The sequence below is a fragment of the Chaetura pelagica genome, unplaced genomic scaffold (assembly GCF_000747805.2).
Source record: "Chaetura pelagica isolate M959 unplaced genomic scaffold, ChaPel_1.0 scaffold1107, whole genome shotgun sequence".
Taxonomy (NCBI): domain Eukaryota; kingdom Metazoa; phylum Chordata; class Aves; order Apodiformes; family Apodidae; genus Chaetura; species Chaetura pelagica.
Window position 1 is genome coordinate 123,836 of NW_009953957.1, and position 19,242 is coordinate 143,077.

Here is a 19,242-nt window from a genome sequence, read left to right on the forward strand (position 1 = left end):
AGCAAGAGGGTCAGACCCTGGAAGGGGCTGCCCAGGGAGGTGGTGGAGTCACCATCCCTGGGTGTGCTGAAGGTTGTTTGGATGTGGTGTTGGTGGAGATGGTTTAGGGGAGAACTTTGCAGAGCAGGGATGATGGTTGGACTGGGTGATCCCAAGGGGCTTTTCCAGTCTGAATGGTTCTGTGATTCTGTGACTTCAGAGGAGCCTCTCAGGAGGAGACACCCCAGACCTCCCTCAGGATCAGCACGTAGGAGACAGAGATGAGGACGGAGTCTGAACCCACCACAGTGGTGCCAACCACGAGGCTGTAGATGCTGTTGGACCTGGTGTCCCCACAGGCCAGTTCCACCACCACCAGGTGCTCACAGGGAGGGTGGGGAATGAGTTGGGGGCCACAGCAGGACAGGCTGGTCACCGTGCAGGTCACAGGGGGGGTGGTGGTGGCACCAGGCACCGCAGCAGCCAAGACCAGCCTGGCAAGGGTGGGACCAGCCAGGATGGCAGAGCAGGGCAGAGACAAGTGCTGGTCACAGGCCATGGTGAGCAGGACCCCAGACCCCGTTGTGGAGAAGCTGTGGATGAAGAACATCTGGGCCACGCAGCCCCCAGAGCTGATCTTGTGGGAGCAGAAGCAGAAGATGCTCAGGAGCTTGGGCAGGGTGGAGGTGGTGAGCAGGAGGTCAGTGGCCACCAGCATGGAGAGGAGGAAACACAGGGGCAGGCCTGGGTCCATCCTGGGCACCAGGAGGAGAGGGGAGTTCCCCAGCACTGCCATGGGGCACATGATCCAGAACTGAGCCCCTTCCAGCCCAGGGATGCCCGTCGGGATGGAGGAGGAGGGATTTGAGTAGGACATGGGCACTGGTGCAGAGCTGGAAGGGAAGCCATGGGAACAGTTGGTATAGACAGGGAGAAGAAAGAGCTGCAGCAAATACTGCTCTGGACTCCAGGCACTTCTCAGGCACCCAGACCAGTGACCACGTCCTCCTGCCTCACCACGGGCAAGACACAAACACACGGGGTCTTAGCCCAAAAATATGGGATTGTCCCTGTCTCAGCAGGAGAACAGAGGCTCCGAAGGGTTAAATCACCCAGCTGGCACCCTGGGAATCAGATGCAAGGTTCTCAGGACACATGCCCTCTGGTTTCCCCAACGTCCCAAAGGGCCAGACATCATCTCCTTGGCTTCCCAGACATGTGACTTCCCTGACCCCTGAATGGTTCCATCTCTCATCCCGATGGCTTCATGTCCTCCACACAAAACAAACCACGAGGAGCTCCTCGGGCTGTCTCCAAGCCCTTGCTGTTTGCACTGGAAGGCCAAAGACTGCAAAGCCAACCCCAGGAAATGCTGCCAAGACAATGACATTTGTCACAGCTGATGGCCAAGAGGACCCTGTTTGCAGAGCAGCTCCCTCAGCTCTGAACTCAGGGAGGCAAAGCCACAGCTGCCACCAGCCAGTCCAGCAGGAACCGTGTCTGGTGCCCCAGGTATTTGTCTGGGAAGGGGCAAACACTTCCCAGATCCTGCACTTGGAGAAACCAAGAGACACCTCCTCCCTCCTCTCTGCCAGGGGTACCTGATCCACAGACCCACGTGCTGCTCTGGGCAGTGTTCCCTGCCCCTCACCCGGTACAACAAAGTTACCCAGATTACTAAAAAATGCTGTTCATCATTATTCTGTTCGTGTAGGATGGGAGAATTGTTTAGGTTGGGAAAGACCTTTAAGGTCCTCCAGTCCAAACATTCCCCACCCCTGCCCTGTGTCCCTCAGCACCATCTCCAGGGCTTGGAAACCCCTCCAGGGATGGGGACTCCCCCCCTGCCCTGGGCAGCCTGGGCCAGGCCCTGACAACCCTTGCCAGGGAGAAATTGTTCCCCAGATCCAACCTCAACCTCCCCTGGCACAACTTGAGGCCGTTCCCTCTTGTCCTGTCGCTTGTTCCTGGGGAGCAGAGCCCGACCCCCCTGGCTCCAACCTCCTCTCAGCAGCTGCAGAGCCAGCAGGTCTCCCCTCAGCCTCCTTTGCTCCAGGCTGGACACCCCCAGCTCCCTCAGCTGCTCCTGCTCAGACCTGTGCTCCAAATTCCCTGCCTTGATCTCACCAACCCCAGCCCCTCACAGGGACCTCTCCCTTCTCCCACCAGCCCCAGCACGACTGCAGCTGCAGCCCAGGTACAAGTGCCCTCTCAGGAAGCTCCTGTGATTTGGGGCTGTTTTCAGGTTGTACACCCAACAGGAGGGATGGGAGCAGCACGTTCAGACTGGTCATTGCTCCCTTCACTCCTGTGGGCACAACTCTGAGCACCTTCTTTGTGCTTCAGCAGCACAAAGAGCTGATCAAGGGTTTTTTCCCCACAATTAAGCGTCTCATGAACTCGCAGACTGACAAGTTTTGCTCCTTTCAGTCATCAAATTCCAGAAGATGCCCTAGAAATGGATGCTGTTACCAGGCACCTCACCCGAGCTGGCTGTACCCTCTGAGATTTGTTGCAAACTTGTTGTAATTTATATTGAAACTATGAAATGGATTAAAGTGCCCTTGGAGAACGAGCTGCTCGGTGGGGAACGAGGTGCAGCAGGAGAGGAGCTCTTTGGTTGCTGACACACTGGGAAAGCTTCCCTGGCTGGGCAAGGAGGGAAGAGATGTTGAGGTTTTAACTGTTTCCTGACTCATTTTCAGCAGCTCTGCCTCTGCTGCCAAGCAACAACCCTCCCGTTCACCACCTTCCATGCCCTTCACATCTGTTGTGGTTCTTAGACATCACAAATCTCCCAGCACTGGCACCTCCTTCTGCAAAACCACCCGGTGATCAGAGTGTGCCAAGAGCCCCCCAGCACTGCCAGGGGCACAGATCTTATGAGGGGAGGGGTGGGACAAGGGGTGATGGCCTTAAACTGGCAGAGGGAGCTGGAGCTGAGATGGGAGGGAGAAATTCTGGGCTGTGAGGGTGGGGAGAGCCTGGCCCAGGTTGCCCAGGGAAGCTGTGGCTGCCCCATCCCTGGGGGTGTTGAAGGGCAGGTTGGATGGGGCTTGGAGCAGCCTGGGCTGCTGGGAGGTGTCCCTGCCCATGGCAGGGGGGGCACTGGGTGGGATTTGAGGTCCCTCCAACCCAAATGATCCATGAATTTGGGGTTTTAAGCAAGGTAATCACCACATCCCCTCCCCAGTTCTAGTCACCTCTGACAGATATTGCAGGACCTGATCCCCTTACTAGAAACTCTCTGCTTTCCCCAAACCACCCACTTCAGAACATTTTCCTGGCATCCAGCCCATGTCTCACTGAAGCTCATGACTTTTGTCCTTTCCATTGGAGAGAAGACCAAATCATTACCTTCCTTGAGCTGCTTTTCCATTCTCTTCAGGTTTGTGCCAGAAAGAAGCTCAGGACCGGGGCTGTGACCAGGTAACTGGTCCTCACAACAGCTGGGATAGCAGGTGTCCCACTGAGGTGCCTACAGCTTGTTGGAAGTTTATTTAACCCAGGAGCAGCTTGCAGCCAAACAATTAGCACTGCTGTAATTAACCTGAGCCAGGAAGCAAACTGAAGGTGCAGGTGTTTGACTTGCAGTTCCCTAAAACAATAATCACTTAACGTGGGATGCCTGAAGTAATGAAGTAGCTCATGAACTCTATAAGAGACCAAGTCCACTCAGATGCCTTTGGAATTCCTGCAGAGCAGCTTTTCTGGGTAGATTGCTTTGTATCCCCAAATCTCAGTCTGGCTACGATTTGACCTTGGCTCAGGGCTTGGCACTAGGACTAAAAATCCTTGAATAATATGGGATTAAATGAAAGACAAAACATAAATGATGAATCTCCCCATCTCACCTGGATGGTTCGGACGTGACTGAGCAGCTACATCACCTTCAGATGCTGCTTCTCTCTTGCACCATCGAGCAGCTCCTCCACCTGCCAGAAGGACCCAAACAGTGAGTTTTATTTGCCTGAACACTCACTGCTGGGACTTCAGAGCTGCCATCAGCCCTGGGGAGAGGCTGCTGCCTGGGAGGAGCCAGGAACAGCAACGGTCTGTAAACACAGGGGTTCTTCTCTCCCACTGCTACGTCTGTCTCAGCATCAGGGGGTGTCAAACAGACCTTGGGTCCACAGAGGGAAGGTTTTATCTCTGGGTGGGCAAATATCTGGGGATAGAATAATCCAGTTTCAACCTCCCTGCCATGGGCAGGGACACCTCCCAGCAGCCCAGGCTGCTCCAAGCCCCATCCAACCTGCCCTTCAACACCCCCAGGGATGGGGCAGCCACAGCTTCCCTGGGCAACCTGGGCCAGGCTCTCCCCACCCTCACAGCCCAGAATTTCTCCCTCCCATCTCAGCTCCAGCTCCCTCTGCCAGCTGGAAAGGTGTCCCTGCCCATGCAGGGGGGGCACTGGGTGGGATTTGAGGTCCCTCCAACCCAAATGATCCATGAATTTGGGGTTTTAAGCAAGGTAATCACCACATCCCCTCCCCAGTTCTAGTCACCTCTGACAGATATTGCAGGACCTGATCCCCTTACTAGAAACTCTCTGCTTTCCCCAAACCACCCACTTCAGAACATTTTCCTGGCATCCAGCCCATGTCTCACTGAAGCTCATGACTTTTGTCCTTTCCATTGGAGAGAAGACCAAATCATTACCTTCCTTGAGCTGCTTTTCCATTCTCTTCAGGTTTGTGCCAGAAAGAAGCTCAGGACCGGGGCTGTGACCAGGTAACTGGTCCTCACAACAGCTGGGATAGCAGGTGTCCCACTGAGGTGCCTACAGCTTGTTGGAAGTTTATTTAACCCAGGAGCAGCTTGCAGCCAAACAATTAGCACTGCTGTAATTAACCTGAGCCAGGAAGCAAACTGAAGGTGCAGGTGTTTGACTTGCAGTTCCCTAAAACAATAATCACTTAACGTGGGATGCCTGAAGTAATGAAGTAGCTCATGAACTCTATAAGAGACCAAGTCCACTCAGATGCCTTTGGAATTCCTGCAGAGCAGCTTTTCTGGGTAGATTGCTTTGTATCCCCAAATCTCAGTCTGGCTACGATTTGACCTTGGCTCAGGGCTTGGCACTAGGACTAAAAATCCTTGAATAATATGGGATTAAATGAAAGACAAAACATAAATGATGAATCTCCCCATCTCACCTGGATGGTTTGGACGTGACTGAGCAGCTACATCACCTTCAGATGCTGCTTCTCTCTTGCACCATCGAGCAGCTCCTCCACCTGCCAGAAGGACCCAAACAGTGAGTTTTATTTGCCTGAACACTCACTGCTGGGACTTCAGAGCTGCCATCAGCCCTGGGGAGAGGCTGCTGCCTGGGAGGAGCCAGGAACAGCAACGGTCTGTAAACACAGGGGTTCTTCTCTCCCACTGCTACGTCTGTCTCAGCATCAGGGGGTGTCAAACAGACCTTGGGTCCACAGAGGGAAGGTTTTATCTCTGGGTGGGCAAATATCTGGGGATAGAATAATCCAGTTTCAACCTCCCTGCCATGGGCAGGGACACCTCCCAGCAGCCCAGGCTGCTCCAAGCCCCATCCAACCTGCCCTTCAACACCCCCAGGGATGGGGCAGCCACAGCTTCCCTGGGCAACCTGGGCCAGGCTCTCCCCACCCTCACAGCCCAGAATTTCTCCCTCCCATCTCAGCTCCAGCTCCCTCTGCCAGCTGGAAACCCTTCCCCCTGCTCCCATCCCTCCCTGCCCTTGTCCCAAGCCCCTCCCCAGCTTTCCTGGAGCCCCTTCAGGCCCTGGAAGCTGCTCTCAGGTCTCCCTGGAGCCTTTTCTTCTCCAGGCTCAACACCCCAACTCTCCCAGCCTGGCTCCAGAGCTGCTCCAGTCCTCCCAGTATCTCCGGGGCCCTGGGAACCCATAAGAGCTCCATGTGCTGGGCCAAACCAGAATTCCTTCCCACTTGGGATCTGCTCTCCAGCTGTGTCTGTGCTTCTCTGCACAGCTGGAAAGGCCCCCCCACAAGGGTCCTCAGGGGGTCCTGGACAATCAGAGGTACCCCAGGAGGACATTGTTGGGAACTGGATGATCTTCAAGGTCCCTTCCAGCCCAACCCATCCTGTGCTCCCATGGTGACACATCTGCCTGCAGGAGGACTCCTCACATTTCCCAGCCTGAGCTCTGAGCACAGAGCAAGGGCAAGGTCAGAGCTGCACCTCCCCTGTCCCCCTGCACAGCAAGGGCAGAGCCCTGTCCCCTTCCTCCAGCCCTGCATGGACCAAGGGGCTCAAGGGACCCTCTTCCAGGGTCATGGGGAAGGTCAGACCAGGAGGGCTGGGTTTTTTAGCTGTCCTTTCAGTTGTGGTTGTCCTCATGTAACTCTAGATGTGATCTCTGTTGCCTGAGTTACTGGCTGACATGCCAGGCTGCTGCAGATCTGAGTCACAGGTCAGGGCTGTGGATGCAGCACAGAAAAGGAAAGAGATCCACAATATTTCTGCTGAATTAATACCTCTACTTCCTTTATTTTCCCTGAGTCTCAGAATAAGGAACATGTTTTGCTGAATAACTGGCATATTTATAGACCTGGACTATTACAAAAGGGGGTTCCTGTTCACAGTGTCCAATTCATGTGGCACAGGAACAAGGTCTGCCCTGTTTCAGCAGCAGCTCTGGAGCTTTTGCAGTCACAGCCCAGCAGGTAAGAAATGTCCAGCAAGCTCATGGCAGACCTGGTGACTCCTTGTCCACACCACCATGAGGGTGACAGGCTCTGGTGGGGTCTCTGTTTGCTTCCTCCCAGCTGTTCTCCTGATGAGGGACCTGGGGAGAGGTGTGGACTGGGATGTGATGGAGCTTTTTGTGAAACCACTACACCCCAAAGACATTAAATGTGAGGGAGAAATTCTGGGCTGTGAGGGTGGGGAGAGCCTGGCCCAGGTTGCCCAGGGAAGCTGTGGCTGCCCCATCCCTGGGGGTGTTGAAGGGCAGGTTGGATGGGGCTTGGAGCAGCCTGGGCTGCTGGGAGGTGTCCCTGCCCATGCAGGGGGGGGACTGGGTGGGATTTGAGGTCCCTTCCCACCCAAACCAGGCTGGGATTCTATGATCCTAAAGCACTAGAGCTGAGGGATAACAGGAGAAGGTTGCAGAGCTGAATGGTGAAGTGACAAACTGGGCAGCAAAACTCAGTCTGGGCTGATGAAACCCGAGGTGCCCGGGCAAGCACAGCCCCTCTTGGCACTGACTGTTGTTCCATGTGCTGTCCATCCCACTCACAAATAGGAACCTTGGAGTTATGGCTGGTGACTCCTTGAAATCACCAGTGGTCCCAGTCACTTTGTCACCCCAGACTCTTCTCCCCTCCTTGTTACCACCCCAGGTTTCACTCTGCCCTCAGCAAGGGCCAGGACACAGAGGTTCCTTCCTTCCTCCTCCCTCCTTTCCAATGCTCCACCATGGGCTGATCCATGGGCTGCATTCCCACTGGGAGTGTATCTGCTCCAGTGTGGGATACTTGGATGTCTGCCTGCTCTGACATGGGCTCACCCATGGGCTGCAGTCCCTCTGGAGCTCTACCTGCTCTGCTGTGGGTCCTCCACAGCCCACCCTCCTTCTGGGGTGGCTTTGCCATCATGGGCCCCTCCTGCTGCTCTGACCTTGGTGTCTCCTGGCAGTTTCTCACAGAATCATGGGATGGTTTGGGTTGGAAGGGACCTTAAACATCATCTAGTTCAACCCCTTCACGTGTGCAGAAACACCTTCCAGGAGCCCAGGTTGCTCAGAACTCTCACTGCTTTTTTGTCCACCCCTCCCCTCTCAGTCTGACATTTCCTGCCCTTCCTCAAACAGATTTTCAGAGCCCACTGGTTGGCTCAGCTTTGGCTCATGGTGGGTCTGTTACTGATCCAGCTGGAACCATCTGTGTGCAGCTCAGGACAGAGTCACAGACTCATCCTGGTTGGGAAGGACCTTGAAGATCATCAAGTCCAACCATAACCTAAATCCACCAACCACAACCTAATCTACCTGTTCAGTGCTTCAATCCTGCCCCTCAGCACCACATCTCTATTTCTTTTAAACACCTCCAGGGATGGTGACTCCACCAGCTCCCTGGGCAGCCTGTTCCAGTGCCCCAGGACAACCCCAGACCCCCCTCCTGGCCATCCCTGCAGCCCCCTCTGGTACCCAGACCTCACCACCTCCACCAGCCCACCTCCCCACAATTCTCTTGAGCAGCTGCTCACAAACCCTGGTTTGCTCTGTGCTGTGTGGGTAGGGGGTTTGTTTGCTCTCAGCTGAGGAAATGAAGCTCTGGGTCAGATCTGTGCTCAGAAATTTCTGCTGCCACAAAGTCTCATTTGCCCACCCCACCCCCAATTTCCCACCCCCCCCCTAAATTATAGTCAGTGAATAAATGCAAGAAAAAAGGAGACATGGTGACACAGGTCATGTTAGATGGAAGTGCTTCACACTCTCTGTCCCCATGTCTTCCTGGGATGCCTCCAGAAAGGAACAAGTCCCAGCTAGAAGGTGACTCCTGAAGGGCTCTGACTGCATCCATGAAGCCACCAACACACCAGGCTTGTGTCTCTCAGGACACTCCTGGTGCTGCCTGCACAAGGCCTGTTTGCTCTACGATTTTCTGCCATAAAATACTATTTGTAGTGTGATGGCCCAAGGGCCTGGCAGGGGCTGCAGGCTCAGGGGGCAGGGGCAGGTTCCCCATCCCCAAAGCCAAGGCAAGAGTTGGGAGCAGCTGCCTGGGCAGTTCTGCCATCAGAACGTTGATGGAAATCAGGATCCTCCTCTGTATCTGTTTGGTCCTCACCCCATAGATGATGGGGTTGAGCACAGCAGGCACCAGGATGTAGACGTGCCCCATGGTGATATGGACCACTGGAGCCAGGTCCTTCCCAAACCTGTGCACCACAGACAGCCCGATCAGGGGCACGTAGAAGGCCAGGACCACGCAGATGTGGGCAACACAGGTGCTGAACACCTTGAGCCTCTCCTTCCACGATGGCAGCCCCAGCACAGCCTTGAGGATGAGCAGGTAGGGGAGGATGATGGATGAACAGGGGATCCAGTTCTGGGGTCCCCAGCACAGGAAGGACACGGAGCTGTTGGAGAGAGGCCAGAGGAGGCCCCGGAGATGCTGGGAGGGCTGGAGCAGCTCTGGAGCCAGGCTGGGAGAGTTGGGGTGTTGAGCCTGGAGAAGAGAAGGCTCCAGGGAGACCTGAGAGCAGCTTCCAGGGCCTGAAGGGGCTCCAGGAAAGCTGGGGAGGGGCTTGGGACAAGGGCAGGGAGGGATGGGAGCAGGGGGAAGGGTTTCCAGCTGGCAGAGGGAGCTGGAGCTGAGATGGGGCTTGGAGCAACCTGGGCTGGTGGGAGGTGTCCCTGCCCATGCAGGGGTGGCACTGGGTGGGATCTGAGGTCTTTTCCACCCAATCCATTCTGTGAGTCTCTGGATTTGATGGAGACAGATGGACACATACACAGAGATGAAGTCCTCCTGTACAAAGCAGGGAACTGCCCAGAGCACCCATGAGGCTGAAGGCACCAGCCCTGGGTCTCCTCACCTTCCAGGATGCACAAGTTTCCCACAGCAGGGAAAAACTGGGGAATCATAGAATCATAGAATCCCAGGGGTTGGAAGGGACCTGGAAAGCTCCCCCAGCCCAACCCCCCTGCCAGAGCAGGGGCACCCAGAGCACATCACACAGGAACGTGGCCAGGGGGGTTGGAATGTCTCCAGAGAAGGAGACTCCACAGCCTCTCTGGGCAGCCTGGCCCAGGGCTCTGGCACTTCACAGGAAAGAAGTTTTTGCTGATATTCACCTTGAACCTCCTATGCTCCAATTTACACCCATTACCCCTTGTCCTGTCACTGGTCATCACTGAGAAAAGCCTAACTCCATCTCCCTGACACTCACCCCTTACATATCTGTAAACATTGATGAGGTCACCCCTCAGTCTCCTCTTCTCCAAGCCCAACAGACCCAGCTCCCTCAGCCTTTCCTCAGCAGGGGGATGTTCCCCTCCCTGCAGCATCTCTGTGCCTCTGCCCTGGGCTCTTTCCAGCAGTTCCCTGTCCTTCTGGAACTGAGGGGCCCAGAACTGGACACAACATTCCAGATGTGGCCTCACCAATGCAGAATAGAGGGGGAGGAGAACCTCTCTTGACCAACTAATATTCCAAATACACATTTTTTCCTTCCCCTCCTTATTTTTCTTTCCTGTCCAGCCCGTGCCCAGAGCTGCCTCCACCCCCATTTTTTCCCTCTGGCTTTTTTTCTTTTTCAGAGAAGCCAGAAACCCCTGCTTGGCACAGCCCCGTGGGCTCAGAGCCCTGAGGAGCAAAGGGATGAGCTGTGAGCCCTGGTGAGAGCCCTGGGGTTTGCTCTGCCTGGGTTAAATACAGCTCTGCAGCCACCAGGGCTGCTCCTGGTCCCCAGCCTGTGTCCCCTGCTGTCACCTGGGGTAAGTACAGGTGGGCTGCCTGGAGATGACACCATAGAGAAGTTCTTCTCAGGGAAGGGTGGTTTGTCTGAGGGTTTGCAGCAAAACCAGGATTTGCAAAAGCTTCTGGCAAAAGAAACAGCAAAGCAGCAGGTTAGGAAAGTGCTAAGATGGTAAATTGCAAATATTAGAGAATCCCAGGCTGGTTTGGGTGGGAAGGGACCTTTAAAACCATCTAGTTCCTGCCTGGGCAGGGACACCTCCCAGCAGCCCAGGCTGCTCCAAGCCCCATCCAACCTGCCCTTCAACACCCCCAGGGATGGGGCAGCCACAGCTTCCCTGGGCAACCTGGGCCAGGCTCTCCCCACCCTCACAGCCCAGAATTTCTCCCTCCCATCTCAGCTCCAGCTCCCTCTGCCAGCTGGAAACCCTTCCCCCTGCTCCCATCCCTCCCTGCCCTTGGCCCAAGCCCCTCCCCAGCTTTCCTGGAGCCCCTGCAGGTCCTGGAAGCTGCTCTCAGGTCTCCCTGGAGCCTTCTCTTCTCCAGGCTGAACACCCCAACTCTCCCAGCCTGGCTCCAGAGCGTCCCCAGCCTGTGTCCCCTGCTGTCACCTGGGGTAAGTACAGGTGGGCTGCCTGGAGATGACACCATAGAGAAGTTCTTCTCAGGGAAGGGTGGTTTGTCTGAGGGTTTGCAGCAAAACCAGGATTTGCAAAAGCTTCTGGCAAAAGAAACAGCAAAGCAGCAGGTTAGGAAAGTGCTAAGATGGTAAATTGCAAATATTAGAGAATCCCAGGCTGGTTTGAGTGGGAAGGGACCTTTAAAACCATCTAGTTCCTGCCTGGGCAGGGACACCTCCCAGCAGCCCAGGCTGCTCCAAGCCCCATCCAACCTGCCCTTCAACACCCCCAGGGATGGGGCAGCCACAGCTTCCCTGGGCAACCTGGGCCAGGCTCTCCCCACCCTCACAGCCCAGAATTTCTCCCTCCCATCTCAGCTCCAGCTCCCTCTGCCAGCTGGAAACCCTTCCCCCTGCTCCCATCCCTCCCTGCCCTTGGCCCAAGCCCCTCCCCAGCTTTCCTGGAGCCCCTGCAGGTCCTGCAAGGCTGTTTTCTGTCCCCTCTGAGATCAGATGAGGTCTGTGTGTGTGTTTGCAGACAAACTCTGGGACAAATCTCCATCAGTTTGTGCTCCTCAGTTGAGCAGAGACACGGGGGGTTTTCCCCACCAGCAGGACGTTCTGCTGGGACCAGCAGCTCCTCAGCTGGTGGGTCTCACAGGCACCAAACTGAGCTGCCTTTGCAGAGAAGCCTGTTTGCAGGATTTCTCTGGGAATCTCCCCCGTTTTCCCTGGGGCTGCAGCTGCTGGTCCTTGCTCCGGGGGCAGAGAAGCTGCTGGAGACCCGGTGGTTGCTGCGGGGCTGATGAAACAGCCCTTTTGCAGCCTCTGAATTTCTTCCTTTCCATTTAACCTTCCTGGGCAGCTGCAGAGCTCTCATCCATTTTCCTTCTGTCAGGGCTCGTTTGGTTAATTGACCCGCGGGTGGAGCTGATAAAGCTCCTGAAAACACTTTATGTTTTCCCATCCTCAAACAAAATGGGGAGAGATCAATAGAGAGACACGTCTAATGGGGCTGCTTGTCCTGTTATCTCCTGTGGTCTGACCGCGGCTGGTTCTGCACAAACATTGACCTTTCTCTGCCTTCATCTCTCTCCCCCCCCCATCCTCCCTCTCCTCTCCTGGTGCTTCAGCCTTGCAGGGACCATCCTGGCCAAGGCTGCTCCTGCCACTGCTGCAGGGAGCAGCCAGCCCTGACCCCAGGGCTGACCTCCAGCTCTCCATCCCACCTCTCCTCCCTCGCCAGCCTCGAGAACCTTGGCCCCAGACTCACCCTCCTGTGCTGCTGGGAACTTTGCAGCCACCTCCCAAAGGGCTGAGCACCAAAACCTCCTGAAACCTTCAAGGCCGGGGGCAGACAGGCTGGACATGGCACAGCTCTTGTCTTGGTATTTGCTGCTGTTCAGGGCCCAGTGACCCCAGGGCTGGTCCCCTCCGACCGTCCCGTGGTCGATGTGATGGACATGGGTCAGGGCAGCTCCACAGGGGTCCTTGGCTCCTGGGGCTCTGTCCTCCCACCACCACTGAGCAGGGTGTCTCACAGCAGGGCGCTCTGTTGTTTCCAGCCCCTGGACCACCGGTGCCTGAGATGTCATCTTCCAACAGGACTGAATCCAGCCCCTTGAGCTTCATCCTCACGGGCCTTCCCGGGCTGCCCCCCAGCAGCCCCTGGGCAGCTCTGCCCCTCGGCTGCCTCTACCTCCTCATGCTGCTGGGGAACTGCACCTTGCTCTGGATGATCCGGACCGACCACACTCTCCACACCCCCATGTACTCCTTCCTCTCCATGCTGGCCACTGCAGACCTGGGCTTGTCCCTCTCCACCCTGCCCACCGTGCTGGCCGCGTTCGGCGCCGCGTCCCCCTCCCTCCCCCTGGGTGCCTGCGTCGCCCAGATGTACTTCATCCACTGCTTCTCTGCCATCGAGTCCGGGGTGCTGGTGGCCATGGCTTTCGACCGTTTCGTGGCCATTTGCCACCCCCTGCACTACAGCTCTGTCCTGAGCAGTGCCCTGGTGCTGCGGGCCGGGGGGCTGGTCCTGCTGCGGGGGGTCTCGGTGGTGCTGCCGGTCGCGCTGCTCATCCGCAAGATGCGGTTCTGCGGCTCCCGGGTGCTCTCCCACTCCTTCTGCCTGCACCAGGACATGCTGAGGCTGGTCTGTGGGGACGTCAGGGTCAGCAGCTTGTACGGGCTGATCGCCGTGATCCTCACCAAGGGCCTGGACTCCCTGACCATCCTCCTGTCTTACACCATGATCATCAAGGCCCTCCTGAGCATCGTCTCCCCGGGGGCACGAGCCAAAGCCTTTAGCACCTGCATCTCCCACCTCAGCGCCGTCCTGATCTTCTACATCCCTCTCATTGGCTTTTCCACCCCCCACAGGTTTGGGAAGCACCTGCACCCCCTCACCCAGACACTCCTGGCTGATGCTTATCTCCTGGTGCCACCTGTCCTGAACCCACTCGTGTACAGCTGGAAGACCCAGCAGATCCGCAAGCGGATCCTCCTCCTGCTCTGCTGGAGATGGAACCAGCAGCAGGTCTAGACCCAGAGCAGTGATACCCCAAAGCCAGCCCCCTCCTTTCCTTTCTCCTCCAGGTTGGGCAAGGTCACCTCCTGGAGATCATCACTCACGCTCCTTCCCTTCCCAGGAGAAACCTCTTCTGCAGTGCAGCCCTTTTCCACCCCACAGAGGGCTGGATGGTGGCCATGCACGTTGTTCCACCCCACATTTCAGGATGCCCCCCGTCTCAAGGAGCCTGCAAGAGGGCAGGAGCTGGTGTGGTCCTGTGGTGAAGCTGTGCTGCCTGCAGCTGGGGGGAGAGAAGGCTGCTGAGAGCAGGAGTTCACCAAGGGCTTCACTGCTAATGGTGGCTGAAGAAACACCACCAGTGCCTCCAGGCTTGTCCTTGCATTGCAATATCCCTTTATTGGTCTGTTAAGTGAAAGAGTCTGTTCCCAGGTTCATAAATCATGCAGTCCTTTTGGTGGGAAAAGACCTGGAAGATCATCAAATCCAACCACTAACCCAGCACTGCCAAGGCCACCACATCCACACTGAGGTCATCATGTGGGACTCCTGTTATACAAATAATGGGATCCTTTAAGCTCTGGAGGACAAGCAGGAACTGATAGACTGGGACCTAAGGACTCAAAACCAGACAACTGAGGCCGGGCTCGTTGCAGGGTCTGCAAGGTGAGTGTGTGATTTTAATGTCTCACAGAATCATCTGCTCTGCCTGTAATTCTGGGAACACCACGGAAATCTGTCCCAGGTTATGATTCCAAGGAGGGCAGGTATGGGGTGCAATGGGCAGGCAACACAAGCATAGAATCCTAGACTGGTTCGGGTTGGAAAAGAATTTGGACCTTAAAGATCATCTAGATCCACCCCCTGCATGGGCAGGGACACCTCCCAGCAGCCCAGGCTGCTCCAAGCCCCATCCAACCTGCCCTTCAACACCCCCAGGGATGGGGCAGCCACAGCTTCCCTGGGCAACCTGGGCCAGGCTCTCCCCACCCTCACAGCCCAGAATTTCTCCCTCCCATCTCAGCTCCAGCTCCCTCTGCCAGCTGGAAACCCTTCCCCCTGCTCCCATCCCTCCCTGCCCTTGTCCCAGGCCCCTCCCCAGCTTTCCTGGAGCCCCTTCAGGCCCTGGAAGCTGCTCTGAGCAGGAGGGCAGTTGCAAACTGAACTGAAAGATGAGATTGGTACAAAACACAAACGTTGACCAGAACAAGAAGCACATGAGGCACCATCTGGACACGGTTTATTTCCATGTCCCAGTGCAGCATCATCCCAGCTACTGTCCCTCCCACTCTGGGAAGGACACAACTCACCCTGTTTCCTGGAAAAAGGGAATTTTGTGGTGGGAAACACAGTATGTAGGTACCAGGCTGAGCCAGTGCAGATAAGAGGGAAGGGATGAACAGGTTGAAAGCACTTGTAGAAACATTGGTGTGTACACAACTGCTTTGGGCAGCCGTGGCTGGAAAGTCAAACAGAGAGAACAGCAGGGGCTGGGAAGACGTGGCCCTGGCAGTGATGAGAGGCAGCTGGGAAAGGGCTGTGGCTCTGGGACAGCTGGGGAGCAGCCAGGCTGGGGAGAGGCCTCCAGGCAGCCCTTCTCATGCCACAAACCTGCATCAGGAGGCACCAGGTCCCTGCACCCTGCAAAGTGGGTGAGGTGGTTTTTAGGATAAATGCAAACTCCAGTGACTGAAAATGTGATCACTGGGCATAGGATCATAGAATGGTGAAGATTGGAAGGGACCTTGAAAATCACCAAGTTCCAACCCCCTGCATGGGCAGGGACCCCTCCCACCAGCCCAGGCTGCTCCAGCCCTCCAGCCCATCCAACCTGCCCTTCAACACCCCCAGGGATGGGGCATCAACAACCTCCCTGGGCAACCCATCCCAGTTCCTCACCACCCTCAGAGTGAAGAATTTCTTCCTAATATCTAACCTCAGTCTCTCTCAGTTTAAAACCACCAGCCCTTGTCCTGTCACCACCTTCTCTGCCGAGGAGCAGAGCTGCCCCAGGGGCATCACACAGACCTGTCAGGGCTGCTGAGCACCAGCTGCTCAGCCATTTGGGGGGACCTGCTGGAAAGCAGCTCTGGAGAGAAGGATCTGGTGGTCCTGGGGGGCAGCAGGGTGACCATGAGCCAGCAATGTGCCCTGGGGGCCAAGAAGGGCAATGGGCTCCTGCGGGGCATCAAGAAGAGTGTGGGCAGCAGGTCAGGGAGGTTCTCCTGCCCCTCTGCTCTGCCCTGGTGAGGCCACAGCTGGAGAACTGGGACCAGTTCTGGGCTGCCCAGGTCCAGGGCAGGGCCCCCAAGGTGCTGAGGGGCTGGAGCATCTGCCTGGGAGGAAAGGCTGAGGGAGCTGGGGCTGCTCAGCTGGAGAGGAGGAGCCTGAGGGGGGGTCTCCTCAAGGCTGAGCAGGATCTCCAGGGGGTCAGCAGGGGGGGACCAGTCTCTTCTCAGCAGTGCCCAGGGACAGGCCAAGGGGCCATGGGCACCAGCTGGAGCACAGGAGGGTCAGGCTGAACATGAGGAGGAACTTGTTGCCTGTGAGGGTGGCAGAGCCCTGGGCCAGGCTGCCCAGAGAGGCTGTGGAGGCTCCTTCTCTGGAGACATCCCAGCCCCTCTGGAGGTTCCTGTGGGAGCTGCTGATAGTGACCCTGACTGGCAGGGGGTTGGACTGGATGATCTTCTTTTAGTTCAAAAACCATAGGCAGAGACACCTCCCACCAGACCAGGTTGCTCAAAGTCCTTTTTTTTCCCCCCAAACCCTCACCTTTAGGGTCCATACCCACATTTTTGGTTCCAGTGACTCCTTTTGCTGGTTTTAATCCCTCTTTTAGGGTCGAAAGCCTCATTTTTAGGGTCTAACCCTTCCATTTTAGGGCTGAAAATATCTTTTTAGAGTTCAAACCTTCATTTATGAGCTCAAAATACTCTTTTTAGTGCCCCTAAGCCTCATTTTGATTGTCTGATACTAATTTTAGGGTCCCAGCTCTCACTGTAGATAACAAATCTTCATTTGATGGAGCCAAAGCTTTATTTGGACAATCCAAAGTTACAATAAAAAACTCCAGAGGTTATTTTAAAGTCCAAAGCCTCACTTCAGGCTCCACAACCTTGTTTCTTATTTCTAAACTCCAATTTTGAGGCTCCAAACCTGATTTGTGTGGCCCAGTGCTTCATTTTCAAGGTCCAAAGCCCCATTTTTATTGTCCAAAGGCTCGGCTGCAGTTTTTAAAGTCTCATTTCTAGTGTCCAGAGGCATATTTTTAGTTTCCAAATGCACATGTCCAAGCTCCAAAGAGGCATTTTCACAATCCAGCCCCTTGTTTGTTAAGGTTCAACCCGCACCTTGAGTTTTCTAGAACTCTGTGTGCCCAGAGCTGCCAGCAGGATCTCCAGGCACATCTACAAGCCAGTCTGCCCAAAGAACCAGTCGTCACCAAATCACTTCTCAAAGCAACTGGAAGGTTGCTGAATTCTAGTGGAAATTTTCCCTGCAATCCCTTGGATTACATCTCCAACACTGGACACTTTTCAGATTGGTCTGGGCAGGGTTGCTGGGACATCTTGTCTAGACCGTGTTCTTGCCAAACTTCAACAAGCAGAATGGATTTTATGCATAGTTGTTTTTTTTCCTCAGTACCTTATAAACAAAACAGCAGGTCTGGTTTTAATTTCAAAGCTGGTAACAGAATCATAGAATAGTTCAGGTTGGAAGGGACCTTAAAGATCATCTATTTCCAACTCACCTGTATAGGAAGGGACACCTCCCAATAGATCAGGTTGCTCAAAGGCCCATACAGTCATTAGGTGAAGAACAAGCAGATTCTAGAAAAATGAGGCAAAAAACCCTACAAACCAAACCAACAAAAACTTTAAAGAAATATGTATTCTTCTTATGACAGCTGCAAGTATATATGCACTTCTAAATTCCAAGGTCTAATTTTTATTATTTTATAATTCTGTGTAATTAAATGGAATTTATGAAAGTATCCGGCTCCTTGCAAATATCTGCAATGACATAGTACCTGCTGACCTTTCTGTCAAGAGAGATGTTGACAATTTTTAAAGACGCAATTGACCCTACCCCTCTGGAGGTTCCTGTGGGACCTGCTGATAGTGACCCTGACTGGCAGGGGGTTGGACTGGATGATCTTCTTTTAGTTCAAAAACCATAGGCAGAGACACCTCCCACCAGACCAGGTTGCTCAAAGTCCTTTTTTTTCCCCCCAAACCCTCACCTTTAGGGTCCATACCCACATTTTTGGTTCCAGTGACTCCTTTTGCTGGTTTTAATCCCTCTTTTAGGGTCGAAAGCCTCATTTTTAGGGTCTAACCCTTCCATTTTAGGGCTGAAAATATCTTTTTAGAGTTCAAACCTTCATTTATGAGCTCAAAATACTCTTTTTAGTGCCCCTAAGCCTCATTTTGATTGTCTGATACTAATTTTAGGGTCCCAGCTCTCACTGTAGATAACAAATCTTCATTTGATGGAGCCAAAGCTTTATTTGGACAATCCAAAGTTACAATAAAAAACTCCAGAGGTTATTTTAAAGTCCAAAGCCTCACTTCAGGCTCCACAACCTTGTTTCTTATTTCTAAACTCCAATTTTGAGGCTCCAAACCTGATTTGTGTGGCCCAGTGCTTCATTTTCAAGGTCCAAAGCCCCATTTTTATTGTCCAAAGGCTCGGCTGCAGTTTTTAAAGTCTCATTTCTAGTGTCCAGAGGCATATTTTTAGTTTCCAAATGCACATGTCCAAGCTCCAAAGAGGCATTTTCACAATCCAGCCCCTTGTTTGTTAAGGTTCAACCCGCACCTTGAGTTTTCTAGAACTCTGTGTGCCCAGAGCTGCCAGCAGGATCTCCAGGCACATCTACAAGCCAGTCTGCCCAAAGAACCAGTCGTCACCAAATCACTTCTCAAAGCAACTGGAAGGTTGCTGAATTCTAGTGGAAATTTTCCCTGCAATCCCTTGGATTACATCTCCAACACTGGACACTTTTCAGATTGGTCTGGGCAGGGTTGCTGGGACATCTTGTCTAGACCGTGTTCTTGCCAGGGAAGGTTGGACCAGGGGATCCTGGAGGTGCCTCCAGCCTGGTGTCCTGCCATCCTGTGACCTCTGATTCTCCTTTGGCAGGTATTTTCTGTTGGCTCTGCTCCCACCCCATCTCTCTGAGAAGCCCGTGGAGACATGCAGTGAGTCCATGAATAAAAACCCAAACAAAGCAATCCAAGCCTGCATGTTCCTGCCTGCACTCAGCAACAGGTGCTCATAGGCCAATTATCAAACCCCCTCATAGAATCGTTTGGGTTGGAAAAGGCCTTTGGGGTCACCAAGTCACCCCTTGATTCTCCCCCCAGGCCCCTGCCAAAGGAGGGTCACCCGGGGAGGTTTTTCTCAGGTGCCAGATGGATTTTTAGCCCAGCTTGATGATGTCACAGAGATTTCTTTTGCAGAAACCTCTGCAGATTAACAGCCTAACTCTGTCACTGCCTCTCCTCACAGCTCTGCTGTGGGGCTGAGATGCCCAGGGTGATCTCTCCTCCATTGACCCACCTACCCAAGCTCAAGCTCCCCCAGGCAAGGACACCAGGAGACAGCAAGAAGGGCTGGGGTTGGGTGGTTTGACTATTTAGCTCCTGGACATGGACCTGCCAGATGAGGAGAGGCTGAGAAAA

At 54.6% G+C, this 19,242-nt stretch overlaps 2 protein-coding genes across 2 annotated transcripts; one reads left to right on the forward strand and one right to left on the reverse strand.

The window, feature by feature from the left end:
- Nucleotides 1-208: 208 nt before the first annotated feature.
- On the reverse strand, nt 209-856 carry LOC104392488 (olfactory receptor 52K2-like). The gene has a single exon (XM_010001890.1). It carries the CDS (start codon nt 854-856, stop codon nt 209-211), a length of 648 nt encoding a protein of 215 aa, XP_010000192.1.
- Nucleotides 857-12,613: 11,757 nt separating this feature from the next.
- Nucleotides 12,614-13,570, forward strand: LOC104392490 (putative olfactory receptor 51H1). The gene has a single exon (XM_010001891.1). The coding sequence runs from the start codon at nt 12,614-12,616 to the stop codon at nt 13,568-13,570; it is 957 nt and encodes a 318-aa protein (XP_010000193.1).
- The last annotated feature ends 5,672 nt before the right edge of the window (nt 13,571-19,242 follow it).